Source organism: Spinacia oleracea, chromosome 6 (assembly GCF_020520425.1).
Source record: "Spinacia oleracea cultivar Varoflay chromosome 6, BTI_SOV_V1, whole genome shotgun sequence".
Classification (NCBI taxonomy): Eukaryota; Viridiplantae; Streptophyta; class Magnoliopsida; order Caryophyllales; family Amaranthaceae; genus Spinacia; species Spinacia oleracea.
In genome coordinates, this window is record NC_079492.1 from 95,770,247 (window position 1) to 95,790,852 (window position 20,606).

The 20,606-nt window shown below is 38.9% G+C and overlaps 1 protein-coding gene across 1 annotated transcript; it reads left to right on the forward strand.

Moving 5' to 3' along the window:
* Positions 1 to 17,619: 17,619 nt before the first annotated feature.
* LOC130463384 (uncharacterized) lies at positions 17,620 to 19,824 on the forward strand. The gene is made up of 6 exons (XM_056832496.1): positions 17,620 to 17,922; positions 18,021 to 18,251; positions 18,377 to 18,673; positions 18,751 to 19,191; positions 19,309 to 19,584; positions 19,672 to 19,824. The coding sequence occupies exons 1-6, from the start codon at positions 17,620 to 17,622 to the stop codon at positions 19,822 to 19,824; spliced, it is 1,701 nt and encodes a 566-aa protein (XP_056688474.1).
* Positions 19,825 to 20,606: the final 782 nt, after the last annotated feature.

Below are 20,606 nucleotides of genomic sequence, written 5' to 3' on the forward strand. Positions count from 1 at the left end.
GAATGCGTCTGGGCCCGTTACGAACTCTAGGCTCGTTAGGATTTTAATTAATACGTAACTCTTATTTCCGAATCCTATTAGGAATAGAATTCTCGCAGTTTTCTATCTCATTTAGGATTTATGTTTGAGTGCAACACCTAATTCTGACAGGTTTCTATCTTTTATGATTTGCCACTTTTAGAAGCTACCCTTTACGGCAGTTACTATTTTTAGCAGGTTTCCATAAATAGCAGGTTTCAGGTGAAATGAAAAGGGGAATCGAGATTCGTTTATTTTATAGGAGATGCGTTGTCAAGTGGAGTTTTTATGCTTTCATCATCGAACCTTTCCCTTGCGGGAATGGGGACAAAAGTAGGTGTCTACAGTTAGCCCCCACTTTGACTGAGTCTTGGAGTAAGACGATGGTCAAAGTATTAGACGGAGTGCGTCACACAAGCCATGGTGTATGTGACCTGTTTTGCGAGGGTCTCACGAGCCCCCGAGTGATAACATTTGACTTAAGGGTCATCACTTGAAGTGTCGACATATCCCTCACGTGTCATTGGGATTTGTCAACTGATAGTATAGAAACTTCTCACTTTGTCATTGGAAGGATCTAAAGATGCGTAGAAACTCCCTCACTTTGTCATTGGGAGTAACTACAGATGTTTTCGAAATTAAAGTTGTAAAGTGTAATTGGGCCTGGCCAAGCCCAATCACGAGGTAAAACGTTTTTAAAGATTCTCATTTTCAGGGCTAGCTAAACGAGAAAACCCCCTTGTTTTTATAGGACGTAAAACGAAGGAAAATCCAACACATCGCTCTTTTTTGGAAAAACAAAAAACCAATCCTTTAATTTTTGGAAAAAGGGAAAACCAATAAAAGTTATCGCTGCAGCGACTAAGGACCTGCGCTGTTAGTGACGCAGACCCCGCCTGCTGAAGGTGGGCGAGCCTGTCCGCTGAGGGTGGACCCCCCGTCCGATAGAAGTGGACGAATCTGTTTGATGTTTTTGAAAATAAGGACCTACGCGGTTTGTGACGTAGACCCCGCCGGCTGAAGATGGCGAACCTGTCCGCTGAGGGTGGACCCCCCGTCCGATAGAAGTGGACGAATCTGTTTGATGTTTTTAAAAATAAGGACCTACGCGGTTTGTGACGTAGACCCCGCCGGCTGAAGATGGCGAACCTGTCCGCTGAGGGTGGACCCCCCGTCCGATAGAAGTGGACGAATCTGTTTTGAAATTTATTTAATTTTTTTTTTTGAAAATAAGGACCTACGTGGTTTGCGCCGTAGACCCCGCCGGCTGAAGATGGCGAGCCTATTTTAAAATTGAAGATTTTATTTCTTTCAAAAACTGAGGACCTGCGCGGCTTAGTGACGCGACCCCGCCCGCTGAGGGTGGGCGAGCCCATTTTGAATTTCTTATTTTGCCTATGTAGAAGGGCTTTTGTGATTACAACCTGTTGGTGAGCCGTAATATTTCCTGATTAGATGTGTCCTATAAGTGGGCCCACACTGTGTATATTTTTGTTTAACAATATTTTTTTTCTTTTCTTTGAGATATCCAAACATGATATGGTGTGTGGCGCAGTCTGGGAATGTGATTTTGATTGCACGCTCCTTGTTGGAGTCCATTTTTTGCGAGCCCCCAAGTGTTCGTGCTTGATGGTCATTTCTTGTCGAAAAGGTTCCTTGGGGATAAGCATTTGTAATGTCCCTGATCGCGTTTGGGATCATGCTCGTAAGTGCGGGTGATCTTCATAGTGGTGTGCTACTCTTAACAAAGCCGTAAGGTGCGACTTTCAGTGAAGAAATCGGCAATTTTCAAGCCGAATGAATCTGGCAGGGCCCAATTAGAAGTTAGGGCCTTTTGAGCCTGGGTTCATTTACGGCGCCCAGGCCTAGGCGTTGAAATAATTCACGCCCAGGTGGGGCGTTGAAAGTGTCGTTTGGGCTGGTCTTTTGATGACACAGTTGGCCTTTTGTTCATTCGTTCATTTCACTTGGAAGTTCTATGTATTCTCTTTTCTTTTGTTTTTTCTTTGTTTTTAGAACGTGATGATTTTCTTGAGAAGCCGTAGCCGATTGGTGGACTACGGTGCTTGTCGCTTTGGGGCGATTATTTTAGGGAACTGTTGCTCTTAAGGTGTTCAGTTATTGCAATAGTCGGGCGAGTCTATATGGCCCGAGGAACATACCTTGAGGTGTAAGACTTTGATCGCTCTTATATTTTTTTGAACGTGTTCGTGAATGATGATATGTATGTGTGAACGAGCGTTCATAGAATGGTCGTTGTGTGCGGTCCATTAATCAGTTTGCTTGAATCATTTTTTTGAGCAATGACTGATTTTGAATAGTTTGCTTAGAAGCTTGATAGGGGTCAGGTCCATTCATGAAGTGGGCTCAAACATCGTGCCCTTTCGATTGTTCAAACATTTGCTTCGAGACTTTTTTATTTTGTTATGGTTGTTTCGTAGCTTGGAGCCCCCAAGTATGCATGTTGGGATGCTTCCTTTTGGCGTACGGTTTTGTAGGTTTTTTCGAGAAAGATGCCTTGGGGTTTCGCTCGTGTAGGTGCGAGCTATCCCTTCCGTGGTAGGTAATGTTTTGCTACCTTTAATCCTTAATGTAGAAGTCGTGTGGCTTGCATTTGGGCGATATGTAGTCTTTGCCTCTTACGGCGTATCTTAGAACATTCCTCCAAGTGTTGGGATATCATTATTATTTTTTGCATTGGAGTACTTCATCATGCCTCGTTCAGGTGTTCGAACAAGTGTAGCACCTTCCGCATGGGTTTGCACGGCTTATTACTTCGTTCGATGCGAGGATTCATAGGTGTTTCTTTCTCTTTTTTTTATCTGGGAAAGACTTGGCTAGCAGAAAGATTCAGCGCCCAGGCTGGGGCGTTAAAGATATCGGCGCCCAGCTCTGGGCGTTGAAAATGATTTCCGGGCAGAATTTTGACAGTTTTTTTTTTATTTGATTTTTTTCTTTCCCTTTTGCTTTCGAATGATGTAGACTGTGTAACGGGCGCTTTATAGGGCGAGCGTTATGTGCAGTGGTTTGATCGGAGTTTTGGTGACTCGCGATTTTCAGTTACCCTTGTTAGTGGGGTGACTTTATATATTCTAAGTAGTGCTTTAGAATTTGGGAGGGGTTGTAGCCATTCTAAGGTTCGTTTTGAAGGAAATATGGCCCTTGGTCCAAGTATGCATTCTATGTTAAGTCTAATAAATGCGGTTCAGTATTAATTAACAAGTGAATAATTCAGTGAGATCAAGTGAGCTGAATGCCTAGCTAGAGGCCGCTTCAGTTCAAGTGGAATTAATGATATTAATCCACAGCTTACTCTTAACTGAACCCGTAGGGTCACACAAATAGTACGTAAACGGATCAAGTATTTAATGGCATTAAATACTCCATCTATGGATATTCGGAATCGACGGATCTTGGTTTCAGTGGGAGCTGAGATCGTCACAAGCAAGAAATGAATGCTCCGGAAACGATGATATTGCCGGAAACGGAAATATGGATCGTATCGGAAATATAAATATTATCCAAGTCGTAGATGTTGCCGAAACGGAAACATGGTACGTATCGGAAAATATTATCGGAAATGGAAATATTGCCGGAATCGGAAATATTGCCGGAAACGGAAATATTGTCAGAATCGGAAATATTATTGGAATCGGAAAATAATTCCGGAAACGGAAATATTAAATATTTGTTCGAAACGGAAATTAATTCCGGAATCGGAAATATTAAATATTGTTCGTATCGGAAATGAATTCCGGAATCGAGAAATTAATCGGAAGCGTATCGTACGAATTAGCATCGGACGAGGCCTGCCAGACGAAGGCCCAGCACGAAGCCGGGCCATCGCCCAGCAAGCCAGCGCGCCACAACGCACCAGCCAAGGCTGCGCCTGGCCCACCGCAACGCAGGCCCAGCGCGCGCCAACGCTGCGGCAGCGTGTGGGCCTCGTGGCAATGGGCTGCGAGCTCGGGGGCTGCGCGCGCGCGCATGGCGCCCCTCGTGGGCTGCTGTGCGTGTGTGTGTTGGTGTGCTATACGAATCCTAAAGCTATCAGGTTTCGACATATGATTAAATTCCTAAACCTAAAAGGATGAATTAATTAAATAAGAATTCTATTAGGATTCTAGTTTAATTAATTCGTATCCTAATAGGATTACAATTCCCTTTCCATACCTCTATAAATAAAGGCCTAGGGTCATTATTTTGTATAGAGTATTCAAGTATTCAAAGTGATTTTTGAGAGCAAAAATTCAGTCATGCAATTGCCTATATTAGCCGAAAATTCTAAGTACCTTAAGGGCGATCCTAGTTGGTCAAGCTTAAGGCGGATCCGGACGTGCTGTGGACTATCTACGGAGGGACGACACTTGGAGTCCTAAAGACTTGTTCTTGTTCGGTTGGGCGCAGCTAGGGAAGGCACGCAACAAAGTGTATGCATCAATTCTATGCTAAATGATTATGTGAATATAATATGCTTTCCTGGCTTTATGGTTTTTCCGCATGATTTATGAATTGTCATATGTATCATAACCTAACAGTGGTATCAGAGCCTCTTATTATTTTCATAATCTAAATTGCATAAACATGGTTAAATATTACAAATTTGCAAGAATTAAAAAGGGGTGATTAATTTTCGTAATTGTTAATTAATTGCAAATTGCGTTTATTTAATTATACGTACGCAGTTTTTCGGCAGTTTCTTCGTTACTCATCCAAATCGAGTGATTTTTGTGTCAATTCCGCATGTAAAAGGCATTCTAAAATTTTGACAAAATTATTATTTTTCGGCCGAACCCAGAATTCTCAAATTCGAAGCCTAACTATGACTTTTCGGAGGTTTTAGTTTTTCGAATGCAAAATTTCGTAAATTTAAGATGTTAAATTAAATATTTGCGATTCTTGTTGATAAATCCTGAATTTTTGATTGACCTACTGTATATGTTTAACAAGTTTGAATGCCTAGCCTTGTTAATTATGCAATCTAATTTGTAATTATGATTAATTTGTTGAAAATTGGAATAATTTAGAATTAATTTGATTTTCATAATTAGTTATAATTTAATTAGATACCTATGATTAAAAACCACCATAAAAATTGTAAATTTATGTTAAATTTTAAATTTTTAAGACCTAGACTTGAATCCATGTTAATCGGAAATCAATTAAATAATAAATTTTCGATTTTTTCGCCCTAAAATTATGAAATTAATATTATTTATTAATTTGTCATTAATTTTGAATATAAATTTTTAATTTTTATGTGATTCGCTCATATAACTTGCACGCACAAAGCAATGGACGCTACGTGTTACCCTTAAGGGGTGTTGTATAGTGCGGGCATGCGACGACGAGCAAGGGAGCTCGTCGCCCATGCGGTACGAATGCAGCGAGCAAGGGCATGGTGCACGAGCACAAGGCAGCAGCCCTGCCTTGTGTCGTGGGCTGTGAGCAATGGGCGCATGGGCAAGGGCGAGAGCAAGGAGCGAGCAGTCGCGTGTGGGCAGCAAGCGTGCTGCGCCACAGCGCGCACTGCCTCGCGCAAGCGCACAGAGCCTCGCGCGCATCAAGCGCATGTGTGCGTGCGACGAGCGCTGCGCCCAGCGATGGCGTGCAGCGTGCTTGTTGCGACGTGCGACGAGCGCTGCGCCCAGCGATGGTGTGCAGCGTGCTTGTTGCGACATGCGACGAGCGCTGCGCCCAGCGATGGTCAGCAACATGCTTGTTGCGACGAGCGCTGGCGCGCACCTTGCGATGGGGAGCAGCAGCGATGCGACGCAGCGCATGGGCTGCGCGCACATGGCCAGCGATGGCTGTGTGCGTGTGGCCCATGGGCGTGCGTTGCGTGGGGTTGTTGCGTTGCGATTAGATCGTTTTGAAATTTTAATTTGAGATTTTCAGTTTACGTAATTTTAATTAATTTTAAAATTAATAATTTAAATTATTTTCTTGGATTTTAATTTTGAATATTGTAATTATAATAAATTTTATTTATTCTAATTATTTTACTAAAATTAAAATCATGAATTAATTTAAATACGACTGAAATTAAATTAAATTTATGGATTCAATTATAAATTTATATGAGCTTTAAATTTTAATTAAATTTGTATGTTTCCGGTTAGACTAGAAATACATTTTTATGTTTAAAATTAGTAAAGCATATGAATTTATTGGTTTAAGTGGGAGCCCTTTTTAGTCATAAACTCTTGATTAGGTCTACAAATCCTTAAGGTTAAAACAACTTGATTAGAATTAATAAGGACTGAATAATTTGTAGATTATTGGTGCCCTTGATTAATTGCTGCAAATGTTTATGTGATGCATAATGTGTTTTACTAACCAGCTATGTGGGCCATTCATGATAATGAATGGGTGAATGGTATATATTGTATATGTACTGTTTTGCAGGTTATGAAGTGTCTAGTATGGCCCAAATAGGATAGAAAATATGGTCTGCGTACCATTAATTTGAATGTAATTGGTCTAAAGTACCAAAGTTGTTTTTCAATTCAAATATGGTCTGCGTACCATCAAATACTTGTAATTAGTTTTAATTATAGCTTATCCTATTTGAAGAAAATGGTGCCTCCCACGGAGATTTTCAAGACGGACTTTGAAGTTAAAACTTCAAGATGAAGTCGGGCCATACTAGATCACATTTATCTTATGCATGTTTTAAGTTATTTATTGCTTTTAAATATGTCTTAAAATGCATGAGATCAAAAGCTTGATTATGTTGCATGATTAAGGATTTTAGTTCACTTAAAATCTAACCAACATAGTAAGAGCCTTAAGTTCCAAACTTAAAAATTGAGTTAAAAGGTGCCATGCCAAAATATACACTTGCTTGGATATCCTTTACATCAATCTAGTAATAGTTTTCGCTCAGCGAGGTGTTACTTATTGGTCCTAAAGGGGCAAGGTACACAAATAATTGTGAGTACATGTTAGTTTTGGTGAAACTCAACGATATAAGTAAGGAGTCCTTTTATGTCGTGGCAAAATCGATAGGTTTACCTAATAAGTTCTTAGACGTACCTATCAACCAAGAATAGTTTCTAGACTATTAGCAAAAGGCTTTTGCTTACCTAAGATGTTTTAGGATTAAGTCGACAAACTGTGCTTAGTTCTTCAATGATTTTAGGATCTTGGAATCATTTTATTCACACCTGCCGGAACACATAACTTGAATAAAATGCTTAATGAACATTGAATTATGCATGTATGCTAGAATTTAAGTTTATTAAGAGAAACTGTGAATGGTTATTTATTTGTTTATTCTTTTCAATTGTAGTTTTAAATATGGCAAACAACAATTCATTCAACATTCGATCAATTCTCGAAAAGGAGAAGTTGAACGGGAAAAACTTCCTTGACTGGCAAAGGAACTTGCAAATAGTTCTTATGCATGAAGAAAAGGAGTATGTCCTAGAAGAGGCGATGCCCGAAGCCGCAGGCGACGGGGTCACTCAGGCAGCCCTCAATCGTTGGATTGATGCCAACAAGGATGTGAAATGTCTAATGCTCGCCACCATGAGTGCAGATCTGCAGAAAACGTTCATCAACTCAGATGCTTTCACAATCATCAGTGAGTTGAAGAACATGTTCCAAGATCTGGCTCGAGTCGAAAGATTCGAGACTCATAGGCAAATTCTTGAGACCAAGCTTAAGAAAGGCGAGCCCGTAAGTCCACATGTTCTCAAAATGATTGGACTCATTGAGAATATGAGTCGGCTGGATCAGCAATTTTCTCAGGAAATGGCTATAGACACCATCCTCCATTCTCTTCATAGCGGGTATGATCAGTTCAAACTGAACTACAGTATGAATAGTCTGGACAAAACGCTCACTGAGCTTCACGGTATGCTGAAGACCGCTGAAAAGACGCTCAAAAGTGATAAGCAAGATGTGCTTATGGTGCGTGGGGGCAAGTTCAAGAAATCTGGAAAGAAGAGGAATGCTAAGAAAGGTGGCAACAAGGCCAGCCCAACTAAGCAAACTGGCGCCAAATCTGTAAAGAGGAAGGTCAGTCAACCCACTTCTGAATCCGAATGCTTCTACTGCAAGAAGAAGGGGCATTGGAAGAGAGATTGCTTGAAGCTAAAGGAAGATCAGAAGAACGGAACAGTCGTTCCATCTTCAGGTATTTTCGTTATAGACTGTATACTTGCTAATTCAACTTCTTGGGTATTAGATACAGGTTGTGGCTCACGCTTATGTTCCAATCCACAGGGACTAAGAAGAAGTAGAAAGTTAAGCAAGGGTCAAGTCGACCTACGAGTGGGAAATGGAGCACGGATTGCTGCATTAGCTGTAGGAACTTATTATTTGTCGTTGCCCTCCGGGCTAGTTTTGGAACTGGAAGAGTGTTTCCATGTTCCAAGTCTTACTAAAAACATCATTTCTGTTTCTTTCTTAGATGCTAAGGGATTTTCCTTTTTAATAAAAGACAATAGTTGTTCGTTTTATTTTAAAGAGATGTTTTATGGATCTGCTAGATTAGTCAATGGACTTTATTTATTAGATCACGACAAACAAGTATATAACATAAATACCAAAAAGGCCAAAAAGGATGATTCAGATCTCACCTATCTGTGGCATTGTCGATTAGGCCATATAAACTTGAAACGCTTAGAAAGACTTCAAAAGGAAGGAATTCTAGAACCATTTGACTTAGAGGATTATGGTAAATGCGAATCATGTTTACTTGGCAAAATGACAAAGCAACCTTTCTCTAAAGTTGGAGAAAGAGAAAATAAACTATTGGGTTTAATCCATACAGATGTATGTGGACCAATGAGTACAAATGCTAGAGGTGGTTTCAGCTACTTTATCACTTTCACTGATGACTTCAGTAGATATGGTTATGTCTACCTAATGAAGCATAAGTCTGAATCCTTTGACAAATTCAAGGAATTTCAGAGTGAAGTAGAGAATCAATTAGGCAAGAAGATTAAGGCACTGCGATCTGATAGAGGCGGTGAATATCTGAGCTATGAATTTGATGACCATCTGAAAGAATGTGGAATTCTATCAGAATTGACTCCTCCTGGAACACCACAATGGAACGGTGTGTCGGAACGGAGGAACAGAACCTTGCTAGACATGGTCAGGTCAATGATGGGTCAGGCCAAACTTCCATTAGAATTTTGGGGACATGCACTAAATACAGCTGCACTCACTATAAATAGAGCTCCGTCTAAAGCTGTCGAAAAGACTCCATATGAATTATGGTTTGGAAAGCCTCCAAATGTGTCTTTTCTTAAGATTTGGGGATGTGAAGTATACGTCAAACGATTAATTTCAGACAAACTTCATCCAAAATCTGACAAATGTATCCTTGTGGGCTATCCAAAGGAAACAAAGGGGTATTACTTCTACAATACATCTGAGAACAAGGTGTTTGTTGCTCGAGTTGGTGTCTTTTTGGAGAAAGATCACATTTCCAAAATGACAAGTGGGAGAGAAGTAGACCTCGAAGAAATTCGAGTCGAACAACAAACTCTAGAGAATGCTCAAGATGACCACTAGTAGAAAAAACCCCTGTTGCAGCCCCCTTGTTGCAGCGTACATGTATAAATACGCTTCAACAACCAGTCGGTCAACGCGGGTCAAACCCTTTAAAGGGTTATCGCAGCGTACATTTTAGTTGTTCGCAACAAATGCGTTTGTTGCAGCGTACAAAATAAAAGCCCGCAGCAACAACCCGACGTTATTGCAGCGTACATGTTATTGCCCGCTGCAACAAGTCCGCGTTTCAAATTAAAATTTTTACTTTCCTAGGTTGCAACAAACCGCGCTCAAACGAGAAACGTACGTTGTTCCTTCTCTGCTAGCTCCAAGCCTTTTCCCTTAAACAAATATCCAAGCAAGCCGTCGAACTCAGCCCTGCGTCGTCGTCGAACTCAGCCCTGCGTCGCCGTCGAACCCAAGCGTTGCTCAGCCCTGCGTCGCTGTCTTCGCCGGTGTGTGGTGTTCTCGCCTCATCTCCCCCATCCCGTTCAATTCTCGCGCAGCCTGTCACTGAAAGATATATTCTTGGTCGGCCGGGGGTTCAGCATCTCCCCGTCGCGTCGTGGTTCCGGTGGTTGCTCGGCGTCGTGGTTCCGGTGGTTTCGGTATGGTGTGTTCAATTTTTATTTTCGTTTTTTATTTTCGTTTTCAGATTAGGGTTCAATTTTAGTTTTTGATTTTCGTTTTGATTATTGTTTTTGATTTTCGTTTTTGATTTTCGTTTTGATTTTCGTTTTGATTTTCGTTTTTGATTTTCGTTTTGATTTTCGTTTTGATTTTCATTTTTATTTTGATTTTTTTGGCTGTTTTTCAATTATTTCTTTAATTTGCAGTTAATTGTGAAGATGGGTAGATACGCATATGGTTGAAGAGAGGGGCGATGATCGTACTGCCAGCATAATCTATCATCGTGCTTGTTCGAATTTCAACAATTGCATAAGGTATTGATATATCTAATTATCTTCATAAAATTTCTCTTTTCCTCTTTTGAAAGTTGAAATCAATAGTACAGTAAGTGCATATCATTTTTACGATAAATAAAATTTGGATAAGTATAGTAAGTGTAATAATAAAACGTGTACATTAGTATTCTATGCTTAAGTATCCATTCCGTTTTACTTATTAGGACTGTTTTTGGACTTCTAATATCACTTCAGTGAAGCATTGATAAACTTAAATGATGTAACCAAAGATTTGCGGAACTTCTTAATGATTTTGTGACTTCTTAATATATGTGTTTATGTGTGGAACCTTTTGTTGTTGTTATTAGTAATGAGTCGTCGTTGGATGTATGGTGACCATACTACGGCGGAATACTTGAGTGGGGTCGCAGAGTTCATTAGATGTGCTTTAGCACACCAACGGAGTACAAAAGCCGAAAAAATCTATTGTCCCTGCCGTGATTGTAACAATATCAAGCGGTTAGGTGACATTGATGAAATTGAGGATCATTTATTTCGCCGTGGGTTTAAGCAAGATTACCATGTTTGGTTTTGGCATGGTGAAACAATACCTGATCGTCCAAGTTCTAGTGTCCATGAATTTGATGTTCAGAGTAATGAGAGTGATGATGATATTTATGAGAATAATGAGACGGATGATGATGAGGAAGAAGATGATGAAATAAATGAGATGATGGATGGGCTGAAAGATCACTTGGACGAACGACCTCAGATGTTCGAACAAGTATCAAAGGCTGCTGAAACTCCATTGTATCCCGGTTGTACAAAATTCAGCAAGTTGGAATGTGTGTCAATACTTTACAACCTCAAATGTAAAGGTGGTTGGAGAGATGAACACTTTGACACCTTATTGGAGTGGGTAGGTGAATTTTTGCCGGAAGGGAATGATATCCCCACCTCTACCTATTATGCCAGGAAATTGATGTGTCCCTTAGGCTTAGAGGTCGACAAGATAGATGCTTGCCCAAATGATTGTATGCTTTACAGAAAAGAGCATGAACATTTGGATGAGTGTCCAACATGCGGCGCATCTCGTTACAAACGCAAAGGGGCAAATTCAGCTAAGAGGGGCCCGCCTGCTAAGTCTTTGTGGTATCTTCCAATCATACCTAGGTTTGAGCATATGTTTTCATTGAAGAAACAAGCAAAAAACTTAAGGTGGCATGCGGAAGTGAGGAAGAAAGATGGACTCCTTCGACATCCTGCAGATTCTGTTCAATGGAGAAATATTGATAAGAAATATCCTGAATTTGGTAAGGAGGTTAGAAATCTAAGGCTTGCTTTATGTGCAGATGGTGTGAATCCATAAGGAACTCTAAGCAGTCAACATAGCACATGGCCGGTTCTTCTAGCAATTTATAATCTTCCTCCATTGCTGTGTATGAAGCGGAAGCATATCATGTTATCACTCCTCATCTCGGGGCCTAAGCAACCTGGAAATGACATAGATGTGTACCTGGCTCCACTCATAGATGATTTGAAATTATTGTGGAATGAAGGTGTTTCAATGTTCGATGCACACACCAATTCAAGCTTTACATTGCGAGCTATGGTTTTTTGTACCATAAATGATTTTCCGGCATATGGAAACTTGTCTGGATACAAAACCAAAGGAGAACAAGCATGCCCTATATGTGAAGAGGACATGAAGCCCACATGGTTGCATAATTTCAAGAAAAATGTTTACCCAGATTTCAGGAAGCACCTCAGTCGATATCACCCTTATCGTAAGAAGAAGAAAGAATTCAATGGGTTCACCGAGGAAAGAGTAGCTCGTACGCCTTTGACAGGATCACAGGTTTATGAACGAATAAAAAATGTTGAAACCAAATACGGCAAGTGCTACAAGTCCAAGTCTAAAAAGGGTGTTTTGTGGAAGAAAGTATCTCTATTATGGGATCTTCCCTACTGGAGAGATTTGTCGGTTAGGCATTGTCTCGATGTAATGCACATTGAGAAAAATGTGTGCGATGCTATCATTGCGACTTTGCTAAACATGCCTGGAAAGACTAAGGACAATGAGAATGTGCGGAAAGATATGAAAAAGAGGAATATTCGACCAGATTTGTGGCCTGTTGAAAAATCTGGTGCGGGTGGTACTAAGACTTATCTGCCTCCAGCGTGTTACACAATGTCAAGAAAGGAGAAGAAGCAGTTTTGTGAGTGCTTACATGGAATTAAGGTTCCCTCGGGATATTCGTCGAATGTAAAGCACCTAGTATCTCTCTCGGACCTTAGGTTGGTTGGTATGAAGTCTCATGATTGCCATGTAATGATTAATGTGTTTTTGCCAATTGCACTTCGTGGGATATTGCCGAAACACGTGAGACATGTTATAACAAAACTTTGTGTGTTTTTCAATTCTATATGTGCTAAAGTGATTGATCCGGAGAAATTAGATTCTTTGCACAATGATATTGTTGAAACTTTGTGTCGATTTGAAATGTACTTTCCACCATCTTTCTTTGATATTATGGTGCACTTAATTGTCCATTTAGTTCGAGAAATCAAGTTATGTGGTCCGGTGTTCTTAAGATGGATGTATCCTTTTGAGAGATTTTTTGGGCATTTAAAGGACAAAACAAAGAATCGGGCAAGGCCGGAGGGTAGTATCATTCGGGGAGTCCTTGAGGAAGAGATATCTCAATATGTAGCTGAATTCTTAACAAGGCTTGAGCAAATAGGTCTTCTAAAATCTCGTCATGCAGGGAGGCTTGAAGGGCATGGGGTAATTGGTAAAAATGTGATCTCGCCTCCATCTGAAAGGAAGAATAAGGCACATCTTTGTGTGTTGCAGCATCTTACCGAGGTCAATCCTTACATAGATAAGCATTTGCTAGAATTGCAACAAAAGAATCCTAAGTTGAAGGAAAGAGCGTTGATGCAAGAACATAATCGCACATTTGTTGATTGGTTTAAGAAGGAAGTAGCCGAGGAAATGAAAAAAAATCTAGATGTTTCTGAAATGGTCCAGTGGTTAGCTCGAGGTCCTCGACTATGTGTTCTGTCTTATGAAGGGTATGATATCAATGGGTTCACATTCTACACTAGAAGACAAGATGAAAAGAGTGTGGTGCAGAATAGTGGAGTGAAGCATGTTGCAACATCTAGGGTCTATGCAAGCGCCAAGGATAGAAGACCGGTTGATGCGACACAGTCATATTATGGTGTTATCGAAGAAATATGGGAGCTTGATTACAACAAATTTACGATCCCTGTATTCCGGTGCAAGTGGGCCAACAACCATAATGGGGTGAAACAAGATGAAATTTTTCCTGGTTTAACATTGGTTAACTTTGATCGATTAAGTGATAGTGACGAGCCATTCATTCTAGCATCACAAGCTAAGCAAATTTTCTATGTGGTAGACAATGTTGATCCTATATGGCGTGCAGTTGCCCAAGGCAAGAGAAATATTCTGGGTATTGATGATGTTGTGGATGAAGATGAGTATGACAAGTACGATGAAACACCCCTGTTACCAACGGCTGTTCAACCGTTACCGGAGGAGGAAGATGCAAATAATACTAATCATATGCGTACAGATCATAGGGAAGGAATTTGGGTTATAAACCGTAAATGAATAAGATGAGTTAACTTCTGGGAATAGGTAATTCTAGCTAACTGAATATCAGATTAAATGTATCTTTTCTAGCATTTAGGAAGGTGTAGTTTGTACTTCCACATCTTTAATTCTTATTTTATACTTCCATTGTGTTCATGATTATACTTTTCTAGCTTTCTTTAATTCTTACTGTACTTCCACATCTTAATTTTGTTCCTGGCCAAAGTTTTCTAACTTTCTGTGCAGATGACTTGAGATCCCCGAGTCAGAAATTTTCAGAAGCTTTCGGTGATTTGTGTCTTTTCAGAAGTTCTCAGAATCGGAAAATAAAGCACGTATTTACTTTTGGTGAGTTGTGCGTTTTCTCCTAGTGTTGCGCTAATTAACATGTCTCCTAATCTTGAGCTAGAATGACCTAAATCAAAACGAGCGGGCTTAAATTGACCTTAGTTGAATAAATTGACCTAAATTGACCTTAGTTGACTAAATTAGCATAAATATGAACCATAACTACCAAACAAGTCTCAAATGGAATAAATTGATTGGATTGAGTCTAGGTAAGTTAAAACTAATCATATTAATCATTTAAAAGGATTAAAATGAGTGTTTAGGTTCTTTAGTTCAAAGTTGGGAGCGGAAATGTCATTTTAGCTCTATATATGACATATAACGACCCAACGAGCCATAAATGTGCATAAATAGGTTGGAATGAGTTTTAGAAACTTAAAACTATGCATATTAGTCATGTAATAAGAATAAAATGAGTCATTAGGTTCTTTAGTTCAAAGTTGGGAGCGAAAATGTCATTTTAGCTCTATATATGACCTATAACGACCCAACGAGCCATAAATGTGCATAAATAGGTTGGAATGAGTTTTAGAAACTTAAAACTATGCATATTAGTCATGTAATAGGATTAAAATGAGAGTTTAGGTTTGTTAGTTCAAAGTTGGGAGCGAAAATGTCTTATTTTAGCATAAATATGAACCATAACGACCAAACAAGTCTCAAATGGCATAAATTGATTGGATTGAGTCTAGGAAAGTTAAAACTAATCATATTAATCATTTAAAAGGATTAAAATGAGTGTTTAGGTTTGTTAGTTCAAAGTTGGGAGCGAAAGTGTCATATTAGCCTAAAAATGAGTTCTTAGGTTCTTTAGTTCATAGTTGGGAGCAAAAATGCCTCATTTTATCATAAATATGAACCACAACGACCAAACAAGTCTCTAATGTGAATAAATAGATCGGATCGAGTCTTGGAAAGTTAAAATTAATCATATTAATCATTTAAAAGGTTAAAATGAGTCCTTATGTTCGTTAGTTCATAGCTGGGAGCGAAAATGCCTCATTTTAGCATAAGTGGTGTTTTCTAGACTTATCTCATATGAGTATATGATTTCATGATATAAGAGAAGTGAGATTGTCAGATTTCCTCATTAAGTTTCTTAATCATTGTTGCTTGAGTTTAAGTGAAACTCAATCAAGTAATTTCATTTTACGATCTAACTTACATACTACTCCGTACTATACTAGATTAATAGAACTTGTTTATAGAATGAGTTAGCTGCCCTGCATTCTCATATTGCCTCAACAAACACACCAAGAATGACAAAGAACATTGCAGATCAGATCAGCACAGATCAGTGCAGATCAGATGAGGGTAGCACTGATCTGTGCTGATCTGTTCTGCACTGATCTGTGCTGATCTGATCTGCACAAATCAGTGCATTCCACATCTATAATTCTTATTTACTTTTGGTGAGTTGTGCGTTTTCTCCTAGTGTTGCGCTAATTAACATGTCTCCTAATCTTGAGCTAGAATGACCTAAATCAAAACGAGCGGGCTTAAATTGACCTTAGTTGAATAAATTGACCTAAATTGACCTTAGTTGACTAAATTAGCATAAATATGAACCATAACGACCAAACAAGTCTCAAATGGCATAAATTGATTGGATTGAGTCTAGGTAAGTTAAAACTAATCATACTAATCATTTAAAAGGATTAAAATGAGTGTTTAGGTTCTTTAGTTCAAAGTTAGGAGCGGAAATGTCATTTTAGCTCTATATATGACATATAACGACCCAAAGAGCCATAAATGTGCATAAATAGGTTGGAATGAGTTTTAGAAACTTAAAACTATGCATATTAGTCATGTAATAAGAATGAAATGAGTCATTAGGTTCTTTAGTTCAAAGTTGGGAGCGAAAATGTCATTTTAGCTCTATATATGACCTATAACGACCCAACGAGCCATAAATGTGCATAAATAGGTTGGAATGAGTTTTAGAAACTTAAAACTATGCATATTAGTCATGTAATAGGATTAAAATGAATGTTTAGGTTCTTTAGTTCAAAGTTGGGAGCGAAAATGTCATTTTAGCTCTATATATGACCTATAACGACCCAACGAGCCATAAATGTGCATAAATAGGTTCGAATGAGTTTTAGAAACTTAAAACTATGCATATTAGTCGTGTAATAAGAATCAAATGAGTCCTTAGGTTCTTTAGTTCAAAGTTGGGAGCGAAAATGTCATTTTAGCTCTATATATGACCTATAACGACCCAACGAGCCATAAATGTGCATAAATAGGTTCGAATGAGTTTTAGAAACTTAAAACTATGCATATTAGTCGTGTAATAAGAATCAAATGAGTCCTTAGGTTCTTTAGTTCAAAGTTGGGAGCGAAAATGTCATTTTAGCTCTATATATGACCTATAACGACCCAACGAGCCATAAATGTGCATAAATAGGTTCGAATGAGTTTTAGAAACTTAAAACTATGCATATTAGTCGTGTAATAGGATTAAAATGAGTCCTTAGGTTCTTTAGTTCAAAGTTGGGAGCGGAAATGTCATATTAGCCTAAAAATGAGTTCTTAGGTCATATTAGCCTCATTTTAGCATAAATGGTGTTTTCTAGACTTATCTCATATGAGTATATGATTTCATGATATAAGAGAAGTGAGATTGTCAGATTTCCTCATTAAGTTTCTTAATCATTGTTGCTTGAGTTTAAGTGAAACTCAATCAAGTAATTTCATTTTACGATCTAACTTACATACTACTCCGTACTATACTAGATTAATAGAACTTGTTTATAGAATGAGTTAGCTGCCCTGCATTCTCATATTGCCTCAACAAACACACCAAGAATGACAAAGAACATTGCAGATCAGGTCAGCACAGATCAGATCAGCACTGATCTGTGCTGATCTGTTCTGCACTGATCTGTGCTGATCTGATCTGCACTGATCTGTGCTGATCAAATCAGCACTGATCTGTGCTGATCTGTTCTGCACTGATCAGTGCAGATCAGATCAGTGCAGATCAGATCAGCACTGATCTGTGCTGATCTGTTCTGCACTGATCTGTGCTGATCTGATCAGTGCAGATCAGTGCTGATCTGATCTGCACTGATCAGTGCTGATCTGATCTGTGATATCTGCACTGATCTGATATCCTTCTGTATGCTAGTGCACTGATTTGCTGCTGCGCGCACATTTTGTAACCACCCTTCTGTATGTTTTACTTGATGCAGGAACAACATAGGTACGATGAATGAAAACCAAATTGTTGTTAGGCATGAATCAGAAGGTGGCAAGACTCCCACAACGGGTGACGAATCACAAGATGTTAGTACGATTACAAAGACCATTAAAGGTCGTGGTCCGTCAAAAGGTGTTAAAGTCGCTAAGCCTATGTTCCTTGAGTATAATGTATATAATGTCCCCGATGGACAATGGTCTCATGAATACGAGAAGCAAGTTGGGAGTTGTGCTACTAGAATTAATATTAACGTCCCATTATATCCAAAGGTAGATGAGCAAATCAAGAAGGGGTTTTGGGAGGAGACTAAGGTAAGCATTGGATATTAACTTGATTTGTATATTTTAGGGATTATTTAATTTGATTTAAATACTATTTTTATAATCTAACTTTTTTTAATTATTAACAGCTTATGTTCCACATTACTGATGATTCTAATCATTCGAGGGAGAAATATTTTCATTCTTGTGTGGCGAAACGATTTAGTTGTTTCAAGAGCAAGTTGGTGCGCCGATGGATAACTATGAAGGAAAAGAAGCCAAAAAATCAAACAAACAAGATGCCTTGGGATGTCTACAACCATATCACAGAGGATGATTGGAAGACTTTTGTTAAACATTATTTCCTGCCAGAGTCATTGGTAATGATAATATTTCTTTAACTTGTCCTTAAAGAGTTTTTCATGTAGCAAACTGACATTGGTTCTAGGACAAAAAGTTATCAGAAAAAACATTTATTTCCATCTTTTTATGTTGTCTTTGACAGCTTCGTAGTGAAAAGGCGAGGAAAAGTGCATCATGCAACAAGAACCCACATCGCACCGGCCAAAAGGGTTATAATAGAAAGCGACTAGATTGGATAAAGGATGGACGACTTCCACCAGATGCAGCTTTACCTATCTCGAGTAGCTCCTCGGTGAACTCATCAGTGACCTCAAATGTTAATAGAGTTAGAAAATACAGATCAAAGGAGTGGATTTTGGCCCATCAAGTACAAAATAAAGAGGGAAAGTGGGAAATTGACCCGAACGATACAGAAGTTGTTGAAATCGCAACAAAAGCTGTAAGTAGTGATAATTAATTAATATTTACTTGCTTTGATTATAGAATATAAAGTAATTTTACTTTCCTAATTGGCAGTTAGAGTACATCGCAGAAGAGGAAAAAGGAAATCTTTCTTTCGAACAGGGTGAGGATGCCCTCACTAAAGCTATAGGGAAAAAAGATCATCGTGGGCGTGTCAAGGGAACAGGTGGCATGGTTGGTATCAAAAAGGCTTTCGGTCCGTGTATTCGACATAGTAGAAGTGACCATGGTGAAGCTTCATCAGAAAATTACGAATCAATCAGAGCTTCTGTGAAAAAGGAGTTTGAAGGTGAATTAGAGAAAAGGGTAGAGAAAAGGGTGGCAGAGGCCCTCCAAAAGCAACTAAGCACCTTGTTAAAAACAGGACAACTAAACTCCATTTCTACCCCGATACTTGATGACCTCCACTTAAATGATTCTGCCAGAGTTGACCTTGATGTTAGTGCTACAAGAACCACTCGTCACATCTTAGTGCCGCAACCACGCGAGCTAAAGGTACGACGTAGTCACTCTTTTTTAACATAGTTGCTTGATCCTTTTATGTTTTTAGTTGACATTTACTTAATAATCTGTATCACTTACAAAGTTGCATTGAAACCTTTGTTTATGAAGGAAAGGACTCCATGTCGTCTTGCCCTTGAGGATAAAGTTTCAGGCAACAACATTGTCGTGGCGGATGGTATGGTACAACCCTCAGATGGTGCATTGCCCCAACATTTTACATCGATGAAGCCTGGTCATTATAAAGTCCAAGTTGATTTTGTTTACGACGGACATGTTGATGATATTCTTCCGGTACCTACGGGAGATGGTTTCACTAACTTAGGCGGTGCTCTGGGTAGTTTTGTGCAATGTCCCATACACTTAGTGATTTTCGAAGACGGCGAGGTATATATGTTTTATTGTTTAGAATGTATATGTTCACGCAAGCACATTCGACATCTTACCTACTCTTGTTTTTGTTGAATTTTAAAGGATTGTACTTCACCTCCTAAAAAGAAGTCCAAGTCTAATGTTTCTAAAGAGAGGGATGGTAGCTCCAAGAAAAAGACAACGGTATTAGCGGCCCAAAAGAAGACAACAGACTTAGCATCCAAGGTAAACCCTCTAAAACTCATTCGAACCTAAAATGACATTTCCGCTCCCAACTTTGAACTAAAGAACCTAAGGACTCATTTGATTCTTGTTACATGACTAATATGCATAGTTTTAAGTTTCTAAATCTCATTCGAACCTATTTATGCACATTTAAGGTTCGTTGGGTTGTTATAGGTCATATATAGAGCTAAAATGACATTTCCGCTCCCAACTTTGAACTAAAGAACCTAAGGACTCATTTGATTCTTATTACACGACTAATATGCATAGTTTTAAGTTTCTAAAACTCATTCGAACCTATTTATGCACATTTATGGCTCGTTGGGTCGTTATAGGTCATATATAGAGCTAAAATGACATTTTCGCTCCCAACTTTAAACTAAAGAACCTAAGGACTCATTTGATTCTTATTACATGACTAATATGCATAGTTTTAAGTTTCTAAAACTCATTCGAACCTATTTATGCACATTTAAGGCTCGTTGGGTCGTTATAGGTCATATATTGAGCTAAAATGACATTTTCGCTCCCAACTATGAACTAAAGAACCTAAGGACTCATTTGATTCTTCTTACATGACTAATATGCATAGTTTTAAGTTTCTAAAACTCATTCGAACCTATTTATGCACATTTAAGGCTCGTTGGGTCGTTATAGGTCATATATTGAGCTAAAATGACATTTTCGCTCCCAACTTTGAACTAAAGAACCTAAGGACTCATTTGATTCTTCTTACATGACTAATATGCATAGTTTTAAGTTTCTAAAACTCATTCGAACCTATTTATGAACATTTAAGGCTCGTTGGGTCG

Bases quoted from the DNA above. Each gene is read 5' to 3' on its own strand.
- LOC130463384 (XM_056832496.1), top strand. From the start codon at position 17,620: ATGAATGAAAACCAAATTGTTGTTAGGCATGAATCAGAAGGTGGCAAG. The intron at 17,923-18,020 runs GTAAGCATTGGA...AATTATTAACAG, and splicing joins GGTTTTGGGAGGAGACTAAG to CTTATGTTCCACATTACTGA. The intron at 18,674-18,750 runs GTAAGTAGTGAT...CCTAATTGGCAG, and splicing joins TTGAAATCGCAACAAAAGCT to TTAGAGTACATCGCAGAAGA.